General features: G+C 60.2%; 3 protein-coding genes across 3 annotated transcripts; 1 reads left to right on the forward strand and 2 right to left on the reverse strand.

The window, feature by feature from the left end:
- The first annotated feature begins 2,231 nt into the window (after window positions 1–2,231).
- Window positions 2,232–6,999, forward strand: CBX8 (chromobox 8). The gene is made up of 5 exons (XM_039859731.1): window positions 2,232–2,412; window positions 2,799–2,842; window positions 3,025–3,090; window positions 3,216–3,282; window positions 3,719–6,999. The coding sequence occupies exons 1-5, from the start codon at window positions 2,344–2,346 to the stop codon at window positions 4,592–4,594; spliced, it is 1,122 nt and encodes a 373-aa protein (XP_039715665.1). The 5' UTR covers window positions 2,232–2,343; the 3' UTR covers window positions 4,595–6,999.
- A 643-nt stretch (window positions 7,000–7,642) lies between these two features.
- Window positions 7,643–10,037, reverse strand: LOC120600343 (uncharacterized). Its single transcript, XM_039859859.1, has 3 exons — window positions 10,011–10,037; window positions 9,625–9,755; window positions 7,643–8,823 (listed from the first exon to the last, which is right to left on the reverse strand). The coding sequence occupies exons 1-3, from the start codon at window positions 10,035–10,037 to the stop codon at window positions 8,280–8,282; spliced, it is 702 nt and encodes a 233-aa protein (XP_039715793.1). The 3' UTR covers window positions 7,643–8,279.
- A 367-nt stretch (window positions 10,038–10,404) lies between these two features.
- CBX2 (chromobox 2) lies at window positions 10,405–19,894 on the reverse strand. Its single transcript, XM_039859730.1, has 5 exons — window positions 19,754–19,894; window positions 19,630–19,673; window positions 18,540–18,605; window positions 16,283–16,388; window positions 10,405–14,690 (listed from the first exon to the last, which is right to left on the reverse strand). The coding sequence occupies exons 1-5, from the start codon at window positions 19,823–19,825 to the stop codon at window positions 13,383–13,385; spliced, it is 1,596 nt and encodes a 531-aa protein (XP_039715664.1). The 5' UTR covers window positions 19,826–19,894; the 3' UTR covers window positions 10,405–13,382.
- Between the last annotated feature and the right edge of the window lie 2,361 nt (window positions 19,895–22,255).

Consider the following 22,255-nt stretch of genomic DNA (forward strand, 5'->3'; position numbering starts at 1 on the left):
GCGCCCTCCCTCCGGTCCCCGAGGTAGCCCTGGAGACGCCCGAGGAGCTTGGATGGCCGGTGCGGGGCTGAGCAGCCCGAGAGCCATCGCCCACCGCGGGCAGCGGATTCCAAGAGGGGGCGGGCGAGTTGTGCAGGGCGACCCGGGCCCAGGGCGGAGGGTGGGCTTTCTCTGGGCGGGGAAACCAGACACTTAGAGGCGGCTGAGACCGACTTTATTTTTACTGCCCAAACTGTTGGAAAGTATTTAAGCTTAAACAGAAACAGCTGTATCGCTGGCACCGGCCAACGAAACTATTTGTTACCGGGAATGACTTTTTATGATTAAGGACGCGGCCGTCGGCGGCCTCTTGCAGGCGGCCCGCGTGGGTCGCCGGGGCGATCCGGGTGTCGCCAGCTCACTGTTCGTTAAGACAGAATGGCCAGAGAGATGAGACTGTCCACCCAGTTTCCACCTTGTAAAGTTTGAGACTGAGGCCAAAACTTGGAACCCCGAGGTTCCGGGGGCGGGAGCGGAGAGTGGGGGAGAAGGTGGGCCCAGAACCGCGCTCGTCCTGCGGATCCAGGACCGCGCCGCGCCCGCCGGCCGCCGAGCACCTAACTTTGGACACGAAGACGGTTTTCCGCTCTGGGCTTTCCTGCTCCTGGGAGTCAGACTCCTTGGCTCGCTTTTGCGCCCTCTTCCTTCTCTCTCTCCTCTCTCCCTCCCTCTCTCCCTCCCCTCTCCCCATCCCTTGCCAAGGGAAACGACTTCCAGTCAAGTTTATCATCGATATTTTAACTAAATCGTGGGTTCCAAGGAGTGGGTACTGTGATTTGCATCTTGGGTGGTAAGAGAAGGGGGTCCGGCAGAGCTGGGCCCGGACTTGGGCTGCTGTCCCCTCTTCCGCCCCAGCCACCGGTCAGCACGAGCTGAACAAGAACTCCGTGCGCACGCGAGGCATCCTCGGCTCGGCCTTGGCCCCCTTTCCTGGACCCTGCCATCTTCGCTCGTGAGCCCCTCTCCGTCAACCCACACTGAACCCCGCGACACTCCCGCCACTTCCCGCTCCACGTTTTCTCGCCGAGTGTCTGCCGCGCACGTCGGGAAGAGCCGTGGACAGGAAGTGCGTGGCTCAAAACCCGCAGGTCACCCGGGCTCAGGGGGAGCGGGACGTACTCCCAGCCGTGCACCCCAACCCCAGCCAAGCTCCAGGTTCTGCCTTGGTTGTGGTCCACGGCCTCCCCCGACACACCCAAGCACGGGGCAAGGGGACGGCCTGGGCTGGCGTCGCTCGGGTCAGGGCCTGGCGGGGACGAGCAGCGCGGGCTGGAGGCAGGGGCAGGTGGCTGCGGGCGTCGGGGAAGGGTCGGAAAGCAGGAAGGAGCGCGACGTCCCCCGCGGGGTCCCGGGGCGCGGGGAAGCTCGGGCAGGAACAGCGGATCTCCATTGGATCTGCCTTCGGCTTCTGAACTAAGGGAGAGCGCTCGAGCCCAGCCCGGCTCGCTGGGCCCGGAGGGTGGCCGAGGGCAGGGCTGCGCGACAGGAGACGGAGACACACAGGCACATTGATTTGTTAGCAGGATGGGGCTGGCGGCGGCGGGGGAGGCCGTTGCTATGGAGACCGAGGGTCGGATGTGCAGCTCCGGGGAGGGGCCGGGAGCGGACGAGGGGCGCGTCGCCGGTTCAGGTTCAGGCTGGCGGCGCGCCCCGCACCTGCATTGTGCATTGTGCAGCGCGGGAGGCGGGGGAGGAGGGGCTTGAGTCTGGGCAGTGGGGGTGGGGCGGGCCGGGGTCTGCCGAGGGGGTGGGGCCTGGCTGACACCGCCGCAGGGGTCCCAGCGAGAGCTGCGAGGGACGCTGAGCACTGAAGGGACGACTTGGCGGCGGGGGAGGGGGCCAAGGCGAGGACACAGGGCTGACGGCCCCCCTCGCCAGCCCCGCAGACTGACAGCGGCCGGGCCGCCCTCTCCGCGACGTCACTTCCTGTGGCGGCCCCCACCCCCTCGCGCTCGGTCTCTGGAGTCGCCTCAGACTCCGCCCCCTGGCGATTGGAACGCGGGTCACGTAGCAACGCGGGGGAGAAAGGGAGAGGGGCGTGGCCCGGAGCTCGCCCAATCAGCGCGCGGGGGAGCAGGCCCTGTCCGCTAGGCTTTAGCAACGTCGTTAGCAACACGTGGGGCGGGAGGAAGCGCGGGGCGGGAGCGGAGGAGGGAGCAGAGAGCTGGAGGGGGGCGGGGAGGGAGCGAGCGCGCGGGAGGGGGAGGAGAACTGACGTCAGCGAGAGAGTATTATGGTCTGTCGTGCGCTGGCTGCTGCTTTTCTGCTCCTGGAAGCGGCCAAGGGGGGAAGCGGCGAGTCAACATGGAGCTTTCAGCGGTGGGGGAGCGGGTGTTCGCGGCCGAGGCCCTCCTGAAACGGCGCATACGGAAAGTAGGTGCCCCGGGCCTTGGGCCGAGGCCGGCCGAGCCCTCCCCTCCCCGCCCGGGTTCCCTCCCCTTGCTGCAGCCCAGCTTCCCTTCCCCCAGGTCCCAGAAGCGGCCGCGGCCGTGGCGGCGGCGGCGGCTCTGAGCCCAAGCGCTTTCCTTAGACTTGCAGCGATGCACAGATTGCATGGGTGGGGGGCGGGGTGGGGGATGAATGCCGGTGCATGCACTTTGTGCAGCGTTTCGTGCAGGGGGTGATGCAGTGGGCGCGTGCCTTTCGCGATGGGATTTCGCGCATTCATTTGGTGCATGCATTTTTTTTGCATGTATTTTCTTGTGTTCTCGCCATGCATTTCTCCCCGTGCACACACATTTCCCCCTTTGCATCCGCAGGGACGTATGGAATACCTCGTGAAATGGAAGGGCTGGTCGCAGAAGTAAGTAGGTTATATGCAGTTCTCAACCCGGCTGTTATTCGGGAGGTTTCTTTCTTCCTCTTTTTTTCCTTTACGTTGAAATACAATACAATGCAACAAGAAAAGTTGCAGGCACACACACACCCCCGCCGCTCTTTCCCTGTTCCCGGGACTGACGCCCACTTCTTCCTGATTCCCTCTAGGTACAGCACATGGGAACCTGAAGAAAACATCCTGGATGCTCGCCTGCTTGCAGCCTTTGAGGAAAGGTACAGGCCCTTCCAAGTCTCAGCTTCTCGCTTGGGAACACGGAGGGTGGCTTCTCTCCAGCCTGGACTGGAGTCCCATCAGATTTCTTTACTCACACCCCTTTTTCCCTCTCTCCTTTCTCTAGGGAACGAGAGATGGAGCTCTATGGCCCCAAAAAGCGTGGTCCCAAACCCAAAACCTTCCTCCTCAAGGTAGGATGGCGTTGTCCAATGGGGGGCGGCAACTGTTGTGTCAGTTCGTGGGAAGGGGGCCCTGAGAGCTTGTGAACCAATGGCGTGTCCACACACTTTGCCTATTTGTAACCTAGGATGGAGTCCCCAGACGGGCTCTCACCGGGTCAGTGGCAGTGCCAAGGGGTGTCCTGGGGGGAGAGCCTTAACCTGTCTGGAATTTCTACGCCCACGGCCGTCCCAAAGAGACATAATCAAATACAAGAAGTGTGCTTGCCGCAAATGGCTATTCCAGACAAATTCTCTATCCCTTCGCCCAGATTGCTGCCCTTCAGCCCCGCCCCCACCTGTGGAAATTCCGAGGCGTCAGAGGGAGGCCAGGACTGGAAAAGGGGTCCTAAGCGGGGAGGGTGGGCAGGGGCCTTCTCCACTCTTGATGCCACCTTCTCTCCTGCAGGCTCAGGCCAAGGCAAAGGCCAAAACTTACGAGTTCCGAAGTGACTCTGCGCGTGGCATCCGGATCCCCTATCCTGGCCGCTCACCCCAGGACTTGGCTTCTACTTCCCGGGCCCGCGAGGGCCTTCGGAACATGGGTCTGTCCCCGCCCGGGAGCAGCAGCAGCACCAGCAGCACCTGCCGAGTGGAGCCCCCTCGAGACCGTGACAGGGACCGGGAGCGAGAGAGGGACCGGGAGCGAGAACGGGGTGCCAGCCGCGTGGATGACAAGCCCAGCTCGCCAGGCGACAGCTCCAAGAAGCGAGGCCCCAAGCCCCGGAAGGAGCTCCTGGACCCCTCCCAGAGGCCCTTGGGAGAACCCAGTGATGGCCTGGGAGATTACCTCAAGAACAGGAAGCTGGAGGACGCCTCTTCTGGGGCAGGAAAGTTCCCAGCAGGCCACAGCGTGATCCAGCTGGCCCGAAGGCAGGACTCGGACCTGGCCCAGTGTGGCGTGGCCAGCCCCAGCCCAGCTGAAGCCACAGGCAAGCTGGCCGTGGACACCTTTCCTGCCAGGGTCATAAAGCACAGGGCCGCTTTCCTGGAGGCCAAAGGCCAAGGTGCCCTGGACCCTGGTGGCCCCCGGGTCCGGCATGGCTCAGGCACCCCTGGCTCTGTGGGAGGCCTGTATCGGGACATGGGGGCTCAAGGGGGAAGGCCCTCCCTCATCGCCAGGATCCCAGTGGCCAGAATCCTGGGGGACCCAGAGGAAGAGTCCTGGAGTCCTTCTTTGACCAACCTGGAGAAGGTGGTGGTCACTGACGTGACCTCAAACTTTTTGACCGTCACCATTAAGGAAAGTAACACGGACCAAGGCTTTTTTAAAGAGAAAAGATGAATTGCTGGGTGGGCGATCCCAGGACAAGAGCAGGAGAGAGAGAGCGGGAGCAAACATGGCATAACGCTTTTTATTTCTGGGTGGGAGGCGGCCTTCTGGCCGGTCCCCTCCCCAACTTCACACAGCCAGCCCCTTCATTCCTCCTCCCTCCTCCTCAGTTTTGGTTGGAAGATTATCTCTAGAGTTATATTTTCTATTAGATGTAAATATCTTATTTAAGAAAAAATATCTAAATATATATATTTCAACTCTTGAAGTTGTTTTATTTAACAAGGAGAGAGAGACTGTTTTAGTTGGGGCAGACAGGCTGAGTTGGGGCAGGAGGGGCCCCTCAGCCACCCAGAGCACTAGGGAGGCTGGGGACCCGGGTACCGGGCCTCTCCTAGTGTCTGGAGGGACTCAGCTGGCCCACCTCACCCCTCCTCCCTTTTCCCACAGCTCCAGGCAGACCCCTGGAACTAACGCAGGACCCGGATTTTTTCTCTCTTCCCATTGGCCGGCCAGGCCAGCAAAAGGTTGGCTCCCCAATCAGGAAAAAAGGGGGGTGGGGTCAGTCTGTTTTTCTTTTTCCTTTTTTTTTTTTTTTTTAAAGATTAAGAAGTCTTAGGGGAAAAAAGAGTATTAACTTGAATCACTTTTCTGTGTGTGACGTTGAAGGTAACAAGTCGCGGGTGGGTGTGGAGCAGCAGACCCTCCCCCCAGGACCACGCCAGGAAATGCACTTTACGGGAGGTGTGTGTGTGTGACACACGCAGATCAGATCGTGTGTGTGTCACGCGGCTAAAATCTCCCGGTTCCCTCGGTTCCTTTCCTCACTCCGCCGAAAGAAAAGAAATCCAGCGAATCTGTTTACATTCCCGAGATGCCAGGATAAATTGGGAGGATTGCATGTCGGTGCCCAGAGCCGGAGACAGTTGTTTTACAAGAAAAGTGTTTGGGGGTGGACCTTGCCTTTCGCGTCCTCTAGCTTCGCCAGAAGAGACGGTGGGCCCCACCTCCCGGGAAGCGTTGGACTCGCCTCCCTCGGCCGCGGAGGGCGGGCCGCCAGCTCGCGGATGGACGCACGGCCAGACGGGCCTACCCTGCGGACCCACGGCGGGAGGCGCGGCGACGGGAGCGGCTGGGAGCCGGGGCTTCGCACCCAGGCCCCGGCCGCGGCCTGGCTGCGAGTGCGGTGGAGGGTCCGGGCCCTGGGCTGGGAGCCCGGCAGGGCGAGGGGCAGGCGGAGCGAGGCGAGGTTTGCATCCAAGAATGCGCATCAGAAGTTTTGCTTTTTCCTCCCCCCTTTTTAAAAGCAAAAGCTATAATTTATAGGTCTTTTCGATTCGCCGAGTGTTCTCTATTTGAACTCGACATTCAAACTCCGCCAAAGGGGGAGGGAGGACTGGGAGCCAGAAAGGAGCCGGCCACGGCGGGGGAGGCCGTGCGCCGCGGCGGGTCCCTGGATGCCCCCACCCTGCCCGGCTCGTGACCACGCTGCGCTCCGAGGACGCAGAACGCGCGCCCCTCTTTTGATTCAAAAGCACAAATCTGCAGACCCCCCACCCACTTCGAGGACTGATCCTGCGGCCTCCCCGCCCTCCCCCGTCCTTAAAGGGCCAGCGGAGAGCCAACTTCCCATTACTCGTCCAGGGAGGGACGTGGGGGCCCTGCGCGCTGGAGGAAGCAGACTCCAGGCCAGCGACGGGGGGAGCCACGGCTGAGGGGGGAGCTTCTCTGTGGGGGCACTGGGGGGAACCCCGGCGTCGTCCTCCGCACTCCCCACATTCCCATCTCCCGTTTCTCAGCCTCTCTCCAGACTTTCTTGCCTTTAAAGAGGGGGCGACAAAGAGGAAAGCGACGTGCTACAGGATTTTGTTTTTGAATATTAAATTGCGCCTATAAAGAGAAGCCCCTGGGACGGGGATTTTTATCTGTTCACATTTGTAAAACTGGTATTTTAGACTTTGTATAAAGAAGCGCCGTTGACTGAGTGTATCTATTTAAATGTCGACGCTATTTTCAGATGAAACTTCATTGAAGGGACCTGTTACCGAGTGGACGGTAACTTGGGGACACGTGTCTGCACCTGGCTGCCGCTTGCCCTCCCTCCCTCCCTCGGCCAGCCCGGTTCTGCCTCCACCGCCCCTCTGTCCTGCTGTCTGTCTGTGGCCCTATGTCTTCTTCGCTCGCTCTTGCGACGCTGACCTGGGGGGTGGGTGGGCAGGGACGGGGGTGCGTGGCTGGGAGTCTGCAACCGCGCGGACGTGCGCCTGTTGGGTTTATTTAATTCTAAGATTTGTGCAAATCTTGACTCGATCTCCGCCTCAGCTAGAGAGTGAAGCTCCGTACCTTTCTTCTGCGGTCGTGAATGTCTGTATCCAATACTGCTTTTTATGTGTCTAAATATATACTTTGTAAATAGAGACGTGTCTCGGCTTTATTCCTTTTTTCCCCCTCTGGAGCGAGGGCAGAGGCGCCCGGGGAGGAGAGGACCCTTCCCTCCTCTCTCATTACCCACCCACCTCCCACTCTCGCGCCCATAGCCTGGGACGCTCTCACACCCAAAGGTCCTTCCCCAAGCAGAGGGACTCCCACTAGTAGGAGAGAGAGGTGGGCTTGGAGGGGAGCAGAGTCTGACCCTCCTTACCTCCTGGAGGGAGGTCCTGGCTTACCTCACCGACTCCCTGCACTTCTCTGGGACCGGGCCCAACTCGGGGACCCCGGGAGGATGGGTGCGACTTCTGCGTTCTCCTTTCTTCTGGCGGGTCTCCCCCAAGTGCGCCCCATCCCTAGGCCCGACGTCGTTGGTGCCTGAGGCCCAGAGCCTCGAAGCCGGGCTCCCAGGGCGTTCCTGCCTGCTCCGCGGTACCGTCGTGGGACCAGCCCCCCAGGCCCACCCAGGCTCGCCAGCGCTCCCCGAAATGCAGCGCCTCGCGCCTATTGATTGAGGAATTGAATTCGCGGGTATTGCTAGGCAACTGGCTGCTTGGAGCCGGCGCAGAGCAAGCTGATGTGATTAGTGAACCCAGAGCTGCGCGGCAGCCCCGGCCCCCCCCCCCGCCAACCCGCCACCCCCCACAGCCTCTCCGTCCCTGATCTTCTTGCGGGGAAGAACCTCCAACTCTGGGCGAAGCATGGTCTGGGGGAGAGCAGAGGGCAGGGCGGGGATGGGGGTTCTGGGCCCTTCCTGGCTGAAGGCTTTGCAGCAGTGGGGGCGGGGTCGCGAAGTCAGCACAGGAGAGGCGCCCTCGAAACCCCCAAAGTAGCCATCGCATTGAACCCAGTTCAAGCCCCATAGCCCTCGTAGAGATCGCCCCGCGGAGAAGCCCGGATCCAGGCGCACTGGCAGCGTCGGAAGGGACACGGGCACGCATTCTCGCGCGCACCTCCAGCCCTCGGCCAACGAGTCACGACGCCGCCCTTGGAGGAGCTCTCCCGCCACCTTCCCCCAGTTCTATGACCGCGTGGGAGGTCCCGGGAGGGGCGGAGCAGCCTGGCGCCAGGGCCCAGGGCTGTGGGTCACCGAGCGAAGAGTGCCTTTCGGACGTGAGGGGCTTGCGCTCGCTGCGGGCCAAGTCGGCGCGCGGGGGTCGAGTGGGGTAGCTTGGCGAGGCTGTCAGCCTCCAAGCCACGGCCCTGCGGTTCGGCCGGGACCCCTCCCGTGTCGGCTCTTGGGTGTTGGGGCGGCGCAGTGGGCTGGTGCTTAGGGAGACGGACAGGCGCCAACTCTGCCCGCTTTCCCCCGCTTTCCCCCGCTGGCTGGCCACCACCAACCTCGGCTTTGACCAGGAGTTCCTTCCGCAGGTTTCCGTTCCCTGGGCAGAATCTCCGGGAAAGTGACCAGATGTGGAGGCCTCGTTCCGCGGTGCCGCCTCCCGCCGGAGCGGGTCCTCTGCGTCCCGAGGGCAGGGACGGCTCGTGTGGCTGCCACCAGCGTGCAGCCTGGCCCAGCACACACCCTGGTTGAACTGGAATGTCTAAGGCTCTTCCGAGAGCGTCGAGTCGGGTCCCTTTTTCTGTTCCTCTGATGCTTCAGCGCACCGATCCTAGCGGAGGACCCGCTCTGTGCGCGGGAGATCCGACGGCGAACGGTCCTGCCCCCGCGCTTTGGGGGCTCGGACTCTGACTTCTTCTCCCCGGAAAGTCCTCCAGGCCCCGAGGAGGCCTTGGACCCGGCTGCAGTCCTCCGAGACTGGGGCCAGCAGTGCTTGTTGGGGCTCCAACGGCGGCCCTCGAGCCTCGGGCGCCTGGAGACGGAGAAAGAGGCTGTGGCCTGGGGCTGCGGCTGCCCTCCGGAGACTTCGGAAACAAGGCTGCTGGGGGCTGCTCGGAGCGGCCGGGTGCGCGTCGTGCAACCCGGTTCCCGCGGGCAGCTCAGCGGCGGGTGGGGAACTTCCCCCGGGAGTCCAAAGCGCTGGCGGCCCGCACTTGGCGGGACGCGCGCGCCCTCTAGAGGCGATGGCCTCAGCCCCTCTCCCTGGCTCGCCCGCTCGGGGTTGGCCGGTGCCTTTCGGGTCCCCAAACAAGCAGGGAAACCACCTCTCTCCCCCTCGAGAGCACGCTAGGGTGGGCGCCCCCTCTGCGGCCAGGCCCTCAAGCCACGAGGGTGGAGGGGAGGAAGGCGGTGTCCAGGCGGATCTACGGCTTGGAACCTGGATGCACGGATCACGCCAGGCACCTTCAGACTGGACCCGGCGGCGCGGGGCTGAACCCTGGCCGGGTCTGGCCCCTTGGCAGCCCAGCCCATTCTTCTGGGAAGGCTGTGGATTAGGCAATCAGATCAGCAGCGCAGAAAACTAACAAAGGCCGGTGTGGAGCTGGGCCCGCACCGTCTGGCGGGGCTCCGGAGAAATTACGCCCAGGAAAGCCTGGCTGGCCACCGGGGGGCGGCCCGGCTCCAGCTCTGCCGCCTGCTCCCTCCTGGCCGTCCCCAACCCCTTTCCGCAGCTCTCAAAAGCCCCAGGACGGGATGGCTAGGGTGATCCCTGCCCATCTTTCCCAAAACAAAACAGCTCCAGCCTCTGAAGGCACAACAAAAGGAAACAAACCAGCAGCCTTCCTGGCAAGAATCTGATTTCAAATTTGCAGGCCTTTCCTGGGGCTCGGTGGAGCTGGGGTTGCGTCTCCAGCTGCAGCAGGAACCACCTCCTGAACTAAAAGCTTCAGGTTTTCGCCCCAACTAGCCTTCCAACCGCGGCGGCCAAGATCTAGGCGCAACTTCTCCCCCCACTTCAAAGGGATCTTGATTCTCCCTGGAGGCTGAAATTTATGCATAAATTCAAACCCTCAAGGACTGGGGAAGGTTATTTCGTAGGCAAACCTCTTTATCACGAGCGCCTGGCGTTGGAGTTGCGAAGCCCTGCTGACTCTAGGCGTTTTGTGCTTGGTGGCGACTCCCCCGGAATCTCACAGCTCAGTCCTTCTCAAGAGTTACCCGGAGTGGCTTCCGGGGCTTGAGCATACCGGGTGTGTGTGTTTTAACCTTAAGTATCAGTTTCTGGGAGATCTCAGGGTGAGTTTATGATGTATTGCAGGCCTCTATCCACTAGATGCCTGTGGCAACTCACCCCTGCCCCTCCCCCTCCCCCTCCCCATTGTGGCAGCCAGAGTTGTCTCCAGACGGGGACTCACATCTATAATCAACCCCATCCCTTCGCTTAGAAAAACATATTTTTCCGCACCCCAAGAAAGTGGCTAAGGGTTTCCCAAAGCCTTCGATTTTCCCATCCTCTGGGACAGTCTGATTCTGTCCCTGTCCAAACAAGTGTGGCGGCTTCAAGAAAGTGAGGAGACCTGTTTCCGGGCACCACACACGACACACACCAGGCTGACAAGTCAAAAAAATATTTATTGATGTACTAAAAGTTAACAAAAGGACAAAGATCTTCTGACACATTTGCTAATGCCTTCCCCCTGCAAAATAAATTATCATCAGTCTAAAAAAAAAAATCTGCAACCTAATGCTAGTGTTAGTTTTCCAAAAGTACTAGAAAATGCACAGAATTTTTAGGTGCACGTGAGCGAAGATCTGGTCATCTAGGCACTACCTCCCCCCTCCTCAGACTCCCTTCACCAAGCCATGGTGGGCTTCCTGGGAGAAGCACTTCCTTTAACTGGTTGGTCCTGACTGAAGGTGGGGGCTGGGCTGCTGTCCTGTTTCCACAAGATGTGAAGTTTCTCAAGGCATCTACTTTTGTTCTCTCTTTTAGGAAAGCAAACAAACAGCCATAGTTTAAAGCAATTAGAAGTGGCATACATGAATGATTTGGCTTTTTTTTTTTTTTAAATTAAAAGACACAAATCAAGCCAGTGACTGGCACTGGTCCAACGCGCTGGTCCTGCCCCAAGTTTTCCCTTAATGAAGCCTCTAGGCCCAGAGCCCCCATCAGGTCAGAATTTTGAGTGTCTCAAAACAAGGAACACTCTTTTTGGTACCAAAAAATATATATAAAAATATGCCAAACCCTCTCAAGAGGATAGACTGGCCACTTCTTCCTATCCATTACAGAAGCAAACAGAAAGATGTGACGGGATTAAAACGCCCACTCAATATGGGGACGCAGCCCACGTAGTCACATAGTAAGAGGAACGAAGAATCAAGGAATCTCAAGTCAGATGTGACTGATACCTACACACACGCGCACATAGCAGCAAACAAAAAAGCACTACTTCTATTTATTGGTAAACATGACCAACTCTGAGCACCTGGTCCAGCTCCAGCAAAGGCTGCTGCACGTGCACACACATGCCCATTTTAAACACAAACTGCTTGGAGTCACAAACACTAAGAAAAAAAACACAACGCAGCAAGGCAAAGTGGCTAGAAGTAAGGTGTTTGCAGATTTGAACTTTGGGATTGAAATAGCTGGTAAACAGAAAGGCACCAAGTCAGGGTTTGGAGACCTAGCTGCTGGGGACGTCACATCGGCCCAGGCCCTGGTTGCCCCACAGGCTTGGAAGGGAGCTGCTGCTGGTCTGGCTTTGCAGCCTCTAAAGCGGCAGAGCACCTGGCAGGAAAGGAGCTACAAGACCTGGAGGCTGCCAGCTCCTCCAAGAGGGAGGCAGCCTGGAGGAACCCCTTTAGTCACACCCAGGGGCGATCTGGGGGTCTGCAGACAGGAGGGGAGGTTGGAGCCGGAGTCAGATCTCACCCTCCCCTGCTGAGATGAGGAACAATCCTCCCCTTCGCTGCCCACTTTCTAGCTGCAGCCTGGGCATCTGGGACTCCAAGCCCTCACCTCTGCCAAGGTGGGCACCGTTCCCACCACAGCCAGCACGGCTGCCACAGGCGAGACCCAGAAGCTGCACCAGGTTGTCCCTCAATAAGATCCTGGACAGGAGCTGTCCCCAAAGGCACACTGTTGAAATCCATTTGGCTACACAAAAGCCACGTTGTCCTATTTGGCACGGAGGGTGAGTGACTGGGGACAGTGGAGATGTAGCAGGCCCACCCCCCAGAACCACAGCCTGCTGCAAGTCCAGGTTCTCCCCTGCAATCAAAGCTTTGGGGGTAAGTAGCCCCCCACATCCCACATCTGCTGGCTGACTTTAACCAACTGAAACAGAAAGGGAGCCCCCCTAAGCCCTCACTTTTCTTTTTGGCATCACAAAGACCCGGTGACCCCATGCGCTGACCCACCTCTCTGCCCCGTCAGGAACCACACAGGGTAGGTGGCTCTTGACCAGGGCAGCCGGAGGCCTCTGCCAGGCGGGCACCCCGATTTTGTCCCACTTCCCAAATGGTACAGGGATACAGCTTCCCAGTGGGGAAGAACGTGGAACCCCCAATGGGGGGGATTGTCAGGGAAAGGTGGGGCCACATTCACGGACGGGAACTGCAGCCAGGTCCCTGTACAACAGCTGGTAGCCCACAGGTGGCTGGAGGACAGAACCGCTTCCTCCACCTGCCCGCACTCCCAGCTTGCAGGGCCGCGAGGCGCCATCTGCGGGGTTGAGGTCGGGAGTAAGGCGGTCCTTGCACAGGCCAGAAAGGACGGCAGCCGGAGGAACGGCCTTCTCCTCCCCGAAACTCAGAGGCTCTTCAGGTGAAGCAGCACTGGAATTTGCCCCTCCCAGCCCAACTGGACTTCCTGCTTGGCGTTTGGGGGCTGCAGTTAGTTTGAACCAGGGTCAGGTGACATTAAAACCAACCTCTTTAAGGCTCCCAGCCCCTGACCTCCAATTACTTGTCACTTTACATTAAGGCCATAGCCCTCAGCAATCAGAGGTAGGGACAGAGAGATAACGGTCCCCTCACCTTTGACAGCTCGGGCACTGCTGAGCACGGGAGCTCTGACCAGCAAGAACCCCCTTCTGTGTGCCCCGCCACCCCGTCCCATATTCTAGAAGCTTACCCAGCCCTCCCTGTAGCAGTCCCCCGAGTCCTGCCTCCTGCTTACCCCCCCATACATTTTTGCCACCATTGGGCGAGACAGCCAAGTGGGACCGAGAGAAGCTCTCTCTTTGAACACGTGTGCCCCCCAAAAACCAGAGGAAGCTGACCCCCACTGTCACTTAGGCAGGGATCAGACATTTGGCTCGAGCTGCAGGTGGCGACTGACTTCCTGAGGCCGACGGGAGGCGGAGCGAAGGCCCAGAGGTAGGAACAGGGCCAGGCCAGGCCCTGGCAAGGCATCGAGGCACCGCCTGGCCCGACGTCACGGGCAGGGCTGGGGTCCAGGAGAAGGCCCTCCAAGCTGGCCCCTGAAGGAGGCCACCTGGACCCAGGAGAGGATGTGGGGTGGAGGTCACTTATTGGAGCAAAACCAGAGGCCACAGAGCAGCAGGGGAGGCCCTGGCAGCGGCGTCAGTAATGCCTCAGGCTGAAGAAGCCCACGCTGGTGGGGGACTCCTTCACCGTGACCGTGATGAGGTTGGCGGTGACGTCGGTGACAAAGACGTGCTCGATGAGGCTGCGCGTGGGCTTCCAGTCCTGGCTGGTCTGCACGGACACCGACAGGTTCTGCTCGGCGCCGGGCGGCGAGGCCGAGTCGGGGTCCGAGTCGGAGCTGCTGTCCTCGCCGGTGCTGACCTCAGACAGCGCTGCCACCTTGCGCCCGTCTCCTGGGGCCACGGGACCCTCCGGTCCCCCGGGGGCCCCACTGCCTTTGACACAGTCCCTCTTGCCGGCAGCGGGGGGCAGAGCTGCCGCCCTAGAGGCCAGCTTGTCACCCTTGCTGGTGTCAGTCAGCACACCAGCCCCGCTCCCCCCAGTGGGGCCAGCTCCTGAACCTTTCCCGGCGCCTGGCCCCGCGGCAGGGCCAGCCTTGGTGGCTGCGGCATGGCGGGCGGCCATGCCCACCCCGGGAGTGCCGTTCTTGACACTCTGTAAGTCCAAGATCTGCAGGCTCAGCTCCTGGGTGGGCGCGGCCTGGGGACCCAGGCAGCCCGCAGGGACTTTGCCGCTGCTGTGGATGTGGGGGGGTCCCCCTGTGGTCCCCCCTTTCTGCTCCACAGCCCCGCTGCTGGGGGCCTTTGGGACTTTGCTTCCTGGGGGGCTCAACCCCAGCTCCCCCTTCTGCGTCCTCACCTTGAGGTCCAGCCCGAGGCTGCACTTGCTAGCGGCCTGGCCCTTGAGCGCCAGTCTGCCGGCAGCCTGGGCCTGGCTCTGGCTCACTCGGTTCATGTAATGCACGATGGAGCTCTGCCAGCTGATGCCGCCCCGGCTGGGGCTGCCGGCCATGCCCTTCACCAGGCTGGCCAGGTTCTCTGGGGTGGCCATGGTGCTGGGGCCGCCACAGGCCTCCTTGGCGTGGGCCTTCAGGGCTGCCAGGCCGGCCACGGGGGCGCTGAGCGGAGGGGGCAGCTTGCTGGCCGGCGCCCCCAGGTCCTTCCGCGCAGTCTTCAGCACCCTGGCCAGGCTCACAGGCCTGCGGGCTGCCTTCTGCTCCGGCGGCAGGGGCTTGCGGCCCCGCTTCTTCCGCGTGGGGTCCTTCAGTTCGGGCTTGGCCACCAGGATCTGGGCCTTCTTCTGGGGCACTGGGTGGGTCTCGCGGCCCCGAGGGCCTCTCTTGGCATCCAAGTCGCTGTCATCCTCTTCGTCTGAGGAGGAGGAGGAGGACGTGGAAGACGTGGAGGAGCTGCTGGATTTGCACTTGGAAGGGGTGTCAGGCTCCTGCAAAGACAAAGCGAAGGTGCCACCACCACTTCTGCAGCCGGGTCCCGGGATCCACAGCGCACTTTCCCCAAGGGGCCTCGGACACCTCAGAGCCAGCACCTGCTGCGGCTTCCGGAACAGACACGGCCAGGAGGGAGCAATTCCCCACCTCGTCCCAGAGAGGACGTACAAGGTCCTAAGGAGACTCCAGGAAGTGCAGTTAAAAGTGCAGGAGTCTGTGGCCACGCCACCCCGACATGCCCGGGCCCGCCTGACCTCGGAAGCTCAGCGGGGTCGGGCCTGGATGGGAGACCACCTAGGAAGACCAGGGGCTAGAGGCGCAAAAACAAACAAACAAACAAATAAGGGATTGTAAGCTGACAAGGTTCTTGCAATCTGTGAGGTCCACCAAGGGTTGCCTCGCTAAAAAAAAAATAAAATAAAAATAAAAAATAAAAAACAGCGGAAAATAAACGCGGGCGGTTCCTAAGACGAAGTCGGAGCAAGGACGGGAAACACACACCAGAGGAGCCGGAAGCTACTGACTTTCAAGGGGACACAGCTCCACTCTGCTCCTAGAGGGAGCTCAGAGCAGCTCGATTCACGTCTCGTAAGGTTAACCATCAGAAGCGAGGTGCACCGCAGCCCTGTAATCTGAAAGCAAGCGGAAGCCTTGCTTCCACCTCCCCACTGCCAAAGCCAACTGCTTCAGAACCTTCCAGCTCACAGGAGAAAAGAACACTGCCCTCCTGTCTTCTGGGCATCACCCTGAAAGCTAAGTGCACCCCCCATTTCCCAGGTCCCCAAGCTGCCTGCTGGGTCGGCATTTTAAAAGGTGCACTTTAGGGAGACAGAACCATCAGTCAGGCCCTCGCTCCAAAGCTCGCCTGCCTCGAATTGGGGGCGAGGATCAAACCTGAAGACTCTCAGGGCCTGCTTGCCTGGCCCCCAACTTGTCACCCCAGCTGATGGGAGCCCAAGCGACAGGGATGGCCAGTGCTGCCGGTCAACACCAACACCCCGTGTCCTCCTGCAGTCAGCGGGACCCCTGTGGCACCCCCGCCCTGCTCAGAAGAAATATCTCAAAAGACAAACTGAAGTTGCCGTAGGCCGGCCAGCAAGATGGAAGGCAGGATGCTCAGTCTCCCGGGAGGGGGTTTATGCAGGAAGTGACCAAGCTCTTGGCTTCGGGGCCCTGGGGTGGTAAGCACTCCTGAGGAAGGCGTCAAGACACGTCCAAGACTGAGGAACCCGCACCCCATCTTGCCTCTGAACTACTGGGCGAGGCGGGTGGTGCCACGGACCCCAGGTGTGTGTACCGGTGGGCCACCCAGGTACTTGGCAAACCTATGAGTACCTACTGTGTGCGCCCTCCCTGTTCTCCATAAGCCACTGGGATGAGAGAGAATGATGGTCTGTGCCAAGTCTGACCCAGCCATCCAGCAGGAGTGCAGCTCAGGAGGGGGAGCTGGGCTTGCTGTGCCCACTGGCAGAGGTGTGAGTAGCACAAGGAGGGAGGTGGACCAGCGTCACGGCCCACCCACCTCCACCGTGCACTCTGCCCTGAGTGCTGGAAGGTAAGTGGCCTGACGAGGCCACCGGCCACCCACCTTGAGCTTGGCGTGCCGGCTGCAGGACGACATCACCGTGTGCTTCCTCGGCCTCCCCCTGGGCCGCTTGCCTCTCTTCCGGTTCTGCGCCTCCTTCTCGTGTTCCCTGAAGACAATCCCCAGTCAGGGCCACAGACTCTCCCTCCCGCCACACGGACCCACCAAGGCTGCAAACACCCCGACATTCCAGCCCAGCCCACGGTAGCTTATCATCAGTTTCACTGCAGAAACATATCCTGTTAACGAACGTATGTATTTGGGGCGGGAGTCCAGACCCCCCTCCTGCGCAGCACGGGTGGTAACATCTGTACACCCAACCACCTTCGTGAGCGCTGGGTGGAACGCGAGCCAAGCCAGAAACGAACGGTCCTCCAGGCTCCTCCGATTCCACCGACACCGACACCGACACCGACCCGGAGCCGGCCCAGGCCTCGCTCTGCAGGTAGATCGGTGAGGGGCTGGCAGAATGCCACCGGGAGGAGTCTTCGTGGTCACATGGCCCAATCTCTCACTTCAAATAGGAGTCCAGGGCAGGGAGGCGAGGCCCCCCCCAATCTCATGGGACGGGGAGCGTGGGGAACCAAGGGCCCCCGTCCCACAGCGCCCTCCGCTCCCTCTGGAGCCCGCGCCCGGCTTCCTCTCTCGAGGACTCTGTTCCCAACCTCCGCACCGGGCAGGAATCCTGCAGACACCTTTAAGCAGCCCCGAGACTCGGGGTCCTGCTGTTTCAGGCTACCCACTGAGGAAGGGAGTCCACCTGGAGAACTTTCCCGGTGATTAAAACGGGTGTCACCTCTTCAAGGCTTGGAAAGTGAGTACGACCCGACAGAGCCCACACTCCGAAGCAGCCCCATCCTATCTCCTAAAGGGACAGGGGCATCTCACGATTCTCCCGCCCAACATGGTCACCGGTACCCGAGGCCTCTTGACCTGAGTCTTACAGAGGTCACACCCCCACATCAAGCAAATAACTGCCAGGTCCCAGTTTCCAGTGGGACCCTTCTGGCTTACTAGAGGAGCAGAGTGCCCACACCCCCAGTTTTCTCTGCCCTAAGACGGAGTCCAGACCACCCCATGGCTCTAACTCCTCCACCTCAGATGGTCGCCAACCCCACTTGTCCCCTGTGCTATAACCCAAAGCAAAGCTAGGAGCACACGCCCAACAGTGAGGCCCCATCCCAGGAAAGGACCAGCTGCCCTGGCCCTGTCCCGCGGGAGCCAAAGTGTGAACTGAGTGGCGGACAATGAGGCTGCGGATGCGCTTTTCCAAGGGCGCTGGGGCGCACCTATGCTCACCTCGTTCTCACCGGAGCGGAGCTCATCTGTTTTCTCCCTGATGTCACAGCCCCTCTGAGAACACCCTAAATGTCCAGCCAGATGAAGACTGGACAGAGCCTGAGCTACCAGAGAACAGGGGGGCCAGAGTGACCCCGGCGGGGGCAGCTTTCGGACAACTAATTCATCTGTCTCTATCGACCGGGCGATCCCTCACAAAGGGCCCACACCTTCCCCCGCCAAGTGTGCTGTGGACTCTCGTGCCCCAACGCGGTGGCCTGTCCATCACCTGCCTCTTGCCACCCTTTCCAAGAGGATCTCAAGGCGTCCTCTCTTAACCCGAGTCTCCCACCTAAAAATAGAAACAGCATCTAGGATTACAGAAGCAAGTCGGGCCCCCGAGACTGGCCAGGGGGCCCCCACGGTGCTCACGCAGCACCAGCGGTTTGCAGGCCAGAAACGTGTGGTCCTCGGTGCAGACACGGCACGCAGCCTGACTCTGCGCGTGTCCCAGCTCCCTCAGGGACCTTCTGCTCAGTGGTGCCGTCTGGCAGGACCAGGTCTGCATTTTTATGGCAAACCTGCCACCCTAGTGTTCGCTTTTCCTGTTAGCGAAATACTTGACAGAAGAGGTCCAGAAGGGAAACCAGAAATTTCCAGGAAGGAGCTAAAAGGATCATTTCGGTGGGTCTGGCTTCCAGAAAGATCGAAGCAGCACTTACTCAGTGACTCCTTAGGCCTGGACACGGCCCTGGCCAGCAGACAGAAGGGAGGAGGCCTATTCGGGACCTCAAGGCTTGCCCCACCTTTACAGACAACCACGGAGATGGCACCAGAGGCCCTAGTGACAGCCACCCTGAGACCTCAGATCTCAGCACAAGCCCAGGACCCCCGGTAGGCCAGCGCCACCCTGCGTGACGGCTTGACAGGCCACGGTCCCCCAACGCCCTCCCCCTTCCCACGCGTGCTGTAACTTTCTCACTTCTTCTGGAAGGCCAGGAGCAGCCGTGGATCCAGGATATTTTCCTCCGGCTCCCAGCTGTTGTGTCTGGAAAAGCAAAAAGCAGGTCGGACGGGGTAAGACAGCAGGCAGTGACGGGCCACTTCAGAAAGAAGCCAGTCTCTGCTGTCGGCAAAGGCACTGGGTGCTGTGGCAGAGTGGACACGACCCCACTCACGTCCAGGACGAGCCCTGGGGACCCCGCCCTGGAAGCCAGAACCACGACCTCAAACTCCAAGGGAAACCACCACCTTAATCCCTCCAATTAACACTCGGCCTCGGGAGGACTCCAGTCTCCTCCTGGGAGAAAAACAAATCCCAACGAGATGGAAAGTGGCAGAGGGAAGCCCCCAAACCCTGGCCCGGAGCCAGCGAGGGAAGGGAAGGCTGTCCAGGATGCAGGGAGGGGGAGGCCGAGGGCCACAGAAGCGCAGCCCAAACATTGAGAACAATGTGGCTGGCGCCCAGGCGAGCGCGGGCTGGGGCGCCCGCAGGGGAGAGCAAAGAAAGAAGAGTGGGGTCCGGGTAGAAAAGGGAAACGGGTCTGTGCGAGCGACTGTAAACAGAGCCCCCTCCGGGGATGCCAAGTCCCCTCCCTTCCATTAAAAAAAAAAAGAAAAGCAAGCCCTACATTCATCAATAGAAAGCTCAGGTTACAGCGGGGGAATATGGACAAGAGGGGAGCTCGCGTCCGCGGGGAGGGGTGAGGCGGGGCGGGGGCGCATGCAACAAATGGGCGCGCGGCGCAGGCGGGGAGCGGCTGGGCGCAGGGAAAGGCGGCCGAGGGCGCAGAGAGCAGGGCTGGGACTCGACCCGAGGGGGGCACCGGGGGAGGCCGCCCAGCCCCGCACAGCCTCGGGCTTGAAAACAAAGGGCAGCCCGGCGCAGCCTGGGCGCCCCCTCCCCGCAGAGCTGGAGGAGCCCGCCGAGACCCCGCTAACTTCCCGCGCTATGAGTGGACGCCTCGCCACCCCCGACGCCGGGGCTGAGGGTCCTCCCGCCCCCGCCCCCGCCCCCCCCGGGACCGAGGGGCGCCGGCCGGAAGGCGGGCGCCGTATTGTTGGGGACTCACTTGGAGGACCAGCCGCGCCACTTGACCAGGTACTCCAGCTTGCCCTGCAGGGAGAGAAGGGGCGCGTGAGCCGGGGCGGACGGGCGGGCGCGGCGCGAGCCGGGGAGGGCTGGGCCGCACGCACCTTGCGGAGCCGCTTGCTCAGGATGCACTCGGCGGCGAAGACCTGCTCGCCCACGCTGCTCAGCTCCTCCATGCTGCCGCGCGCGCGCCCGCCCGACCGCGGCGCCCGCCGCTCCCCGCACCGCCGCTGGAGCCGCGCGCCCAACGCCGCACACAAAGCACCGCCCCCGCCCGCGCAAGGCCCGCCCCGCGCACGCGCACCGCCGCCGCGCCCCCCGCCGGCGCCCCGCGCCGCGGCCCGTCCCCGCCCCCGCGGGCCGCCCAACCCGTCGCCGGCCAATGAGCGCTCGGGGGCGGGGCGCGGGGCGGGGCGCGCATTGTTCGCGGCGGGCTCGGTGTCGCGCGGCGGGCTGGGGGCCGCACGCGGGGGCTTGCGCTGCGCTGCGCTGCGCTGGGCGGGAGTGCGAGCGGGGCGCGGGGCTCCCCGGGCCTGGGGGCGCCCCGCGGGGGGCGGGAGGCGGGGAGTGAGGCGCCTCGCGGCTTCGGACCTGGGGAGTAGCCCGCCGAGTCTCGCTTGGCCCCAGGGCGCACCCGGCTTCCGAACTTCGCTTTCCGGGCAAAAAGCCATTGTTCTGGCCCAAAGGGGGAAGTTGGGACGGAGCGGGGCGACCGCTTCCTGCCCCCACCTCCGAGGGGCGCTCCTGTGGGGCGCGCAGGGCTCTACCCGCCCTCCGCCTTTTTGAACTTGGTCTCCGGCTCATGTCCTGTTTTGCGCGGGAGCAACAGTGCCGGGGGAGGGGCGGGGGGGCGGGAAAGGAATGGAAGACAAAGTACGGGGGTGGGGAGCGGGGGCAGCGAAAACGGAACAGCCCCGCTTTCTTTACCCCAAAGACTAGAGAGGAAAATGCATCAACTGAAAACGCGAACTGGTTTGTGTTCTTACTGTTACGTTTCATAAAGAGTGGAACCCAGCCCCCAAGTTTTAGGGCGCACGTAGGGAGAAAAGCAACTGCGCCTTTCCTTAATGTGTTTCACAATTTTGATTCAATGAATGTGGGGGGCGGGAGCGAGATTAGTTGCGGTTCTAACGCAGGACTGCCATTAATGGGCCCGCCAGCATTTGGAAGTCTGTCTCGGATCAATAGCACGCGGCAGAATGACTGGACCGCTTTGAGAAGTGGGGTGGCAGGCTACCCTTTTATTTTCTGCTATTAAGATCTGTAGTCCGTTAAACAGTTTGCCCTCTTAAGTCATTTAGATCTCGAATCAGAGGGAGTCAAACGCATGATAAAGGAGGTAAACGTCAGCCTTAACTTTTCTGCATCAATACAATTTAATTCAATGAAAATTCATTTTCTTGTTTTGTGTCTTCCTTGAACGCAGCTGCAAAGTACTCACTGTTGAGCAAATCAAAAAGTCGTTTCTTGTTGCAAGAGGCTGTGTCTCAATGTAATTTTGATCATTAAAACAATGTTTATAAAGGATTCTGCAGGAGAAATGTATTTTGTTGTTTTAATAGAAGGGCCTACTATAGGAAATTCGGAACCACAGGAACCCATCTTACCCATTTCTGGCTCGTTTTCCAGTTTATTTGGTTAAATAGGTTACATTCATCTGATATCCTGGAGAGAACTTGGGTCATGACTTTGGCACACGGTATTGTTTGCAAAGGAGGTGGGAAGAGGGAAGATTTGCCGAGGGCGGGGGAGAAAGGATTGCTTCCTTGGGAAGGGCCGCCAGCCCTGAACCCTCCTTTTGGGATAACACCGGCACTCCTGGGGTGGAGGAACCACTTTCAGTCACTCTCCAGCTCTTTTTGTGGCCCCATCTTGTGGAGCTAGGCAGTCAATTGTGGGGCTGAGGCCAAAGGTTTATTTATTGTAATCGGACAAATAGCTGGATCAGCTTCAACTTGCGTTTCCTTGCAGAATTTATCTTGGGCGTGAGGTTTTTGCCCTGGAAGATTCCAGTTTCCACTTGGTGATATGTGGTAGCCTGGATACTTGCTTAATTGTTTTTTTGTAAGAAAAGAAAGCTTAAAAAAGGAAATCGTTCCTCTAAGAAATAAATTTGTCTAGAATTCAATCCTAACCCAGCGAGGGAAAAATCAGTATCTTGGAAGGTTTAACACGTACATCGTTATGTCCAACTATGAACACCCAGTTTGGGTAAAATAATGTTTAGATGATTTATTTGGAGCAATAAATGTGACAGACCTGAGTAGAATTACATAATCAGATAAATAGAGTGAGGTTATGAAGTCGGCAGAAGCAAGGAATAATTCCAGCTAAATTGTGTCAAAACATGGATTTGGGCTAATGCAGATTCTGTCTTCTGTTTTGATTGTCACATGTAAGAATTATTACGACAAGTTAGAAAAACTGTTTTCTTATTCATTCAGTAAACAGTTACTTGGCATTTGCAGCCACCTAGGCTTTCGCTTGGAGAGTCCGCAGCAGCGCTGCCTAATGGAACTTTCAGAGATGATGGAAATGCCTTTTGTCCCCACTCTTCAATGCGGCAGCCACCAGCCATCTGTGGCTAGTGAACCCTTGAAATGTGG

This window comes from Pteropus medius, unplaced genomic scaffold (assembly GCF_902729225.1).
Source record: "Pteropus medius unplaced genomic scaffold, Ma_sr-lr_union100, whole genome shotgun sequence".
NCBI classification, from domain to species: Eukaryota; Metazoa; Chordata; class Mammalia; order Chiroptera; family Pteropodidae; genus Pteropus; species Pteropus medius.

Coding starts and splice junctions, on each gene's coding strand:
- LOC120600343 (XM_039859859.1), bottom strand. CDS start 10,037: ATGCTCAAGCCCCGGAAGCCACTCCGG. Junction 9,756..10,010: donor AGCCCCGGAAGCCACTCCGG/GTAACTCTTGAG, acceptor TTGGAAGGCTAG/TTGGGGCGAAAACCTGAAGC. Junction 8,824..9,624: donor TCTTGCCAGGAAGGCTGCTG/GTTTGTTTCCTT, acceptor CTCCGTCTCCAG/GCGCCCGAGGCTCGAGGGCC.
- CBX8 (XM_039859731.1), top strand. CDS start 2,344: ATGGAGCTTTCAGCGGTGGGGGAGCGGGTGTTCGCGGCCGAGGCCCTC. Junction 2,413..2,798: donor TGAAACGGCGCATACGGAAA/GTAGGTGCCCCG, acceptor TTGCATCCGCAG/GGACGTATGGAATACCTCGT. Junction 2,843..3,024: donor TGGAAGGGCTGGTCGCAGAA/GTAAGTAGGTTA, acceptor GATTCCCTCTAG/GTACAGCACATGGGAACCTG.
- CBX2 (XM_039859730.1), bottom strand. CDS start 19,825: ATGGAGGAGCTGAGCAGCGTGGGCGAGCAGGTCTTCGCCGCCGAGTGC. Junction 18,606..19,629: donor TGGCGCGGCTGGTCCTCCAA/GTGAGTCCCCAA, acceptor TTGCTTTTCCAG/ACACAACAGCTGGGAGCCGG. Junction 14,691..16,282: donor GCCGGCACGCCAAGCTCAAG/GTGGGTGGCCGG, acceptor TTGTCTTTGCAG/GAGCCTGACACCCCTTCCAA.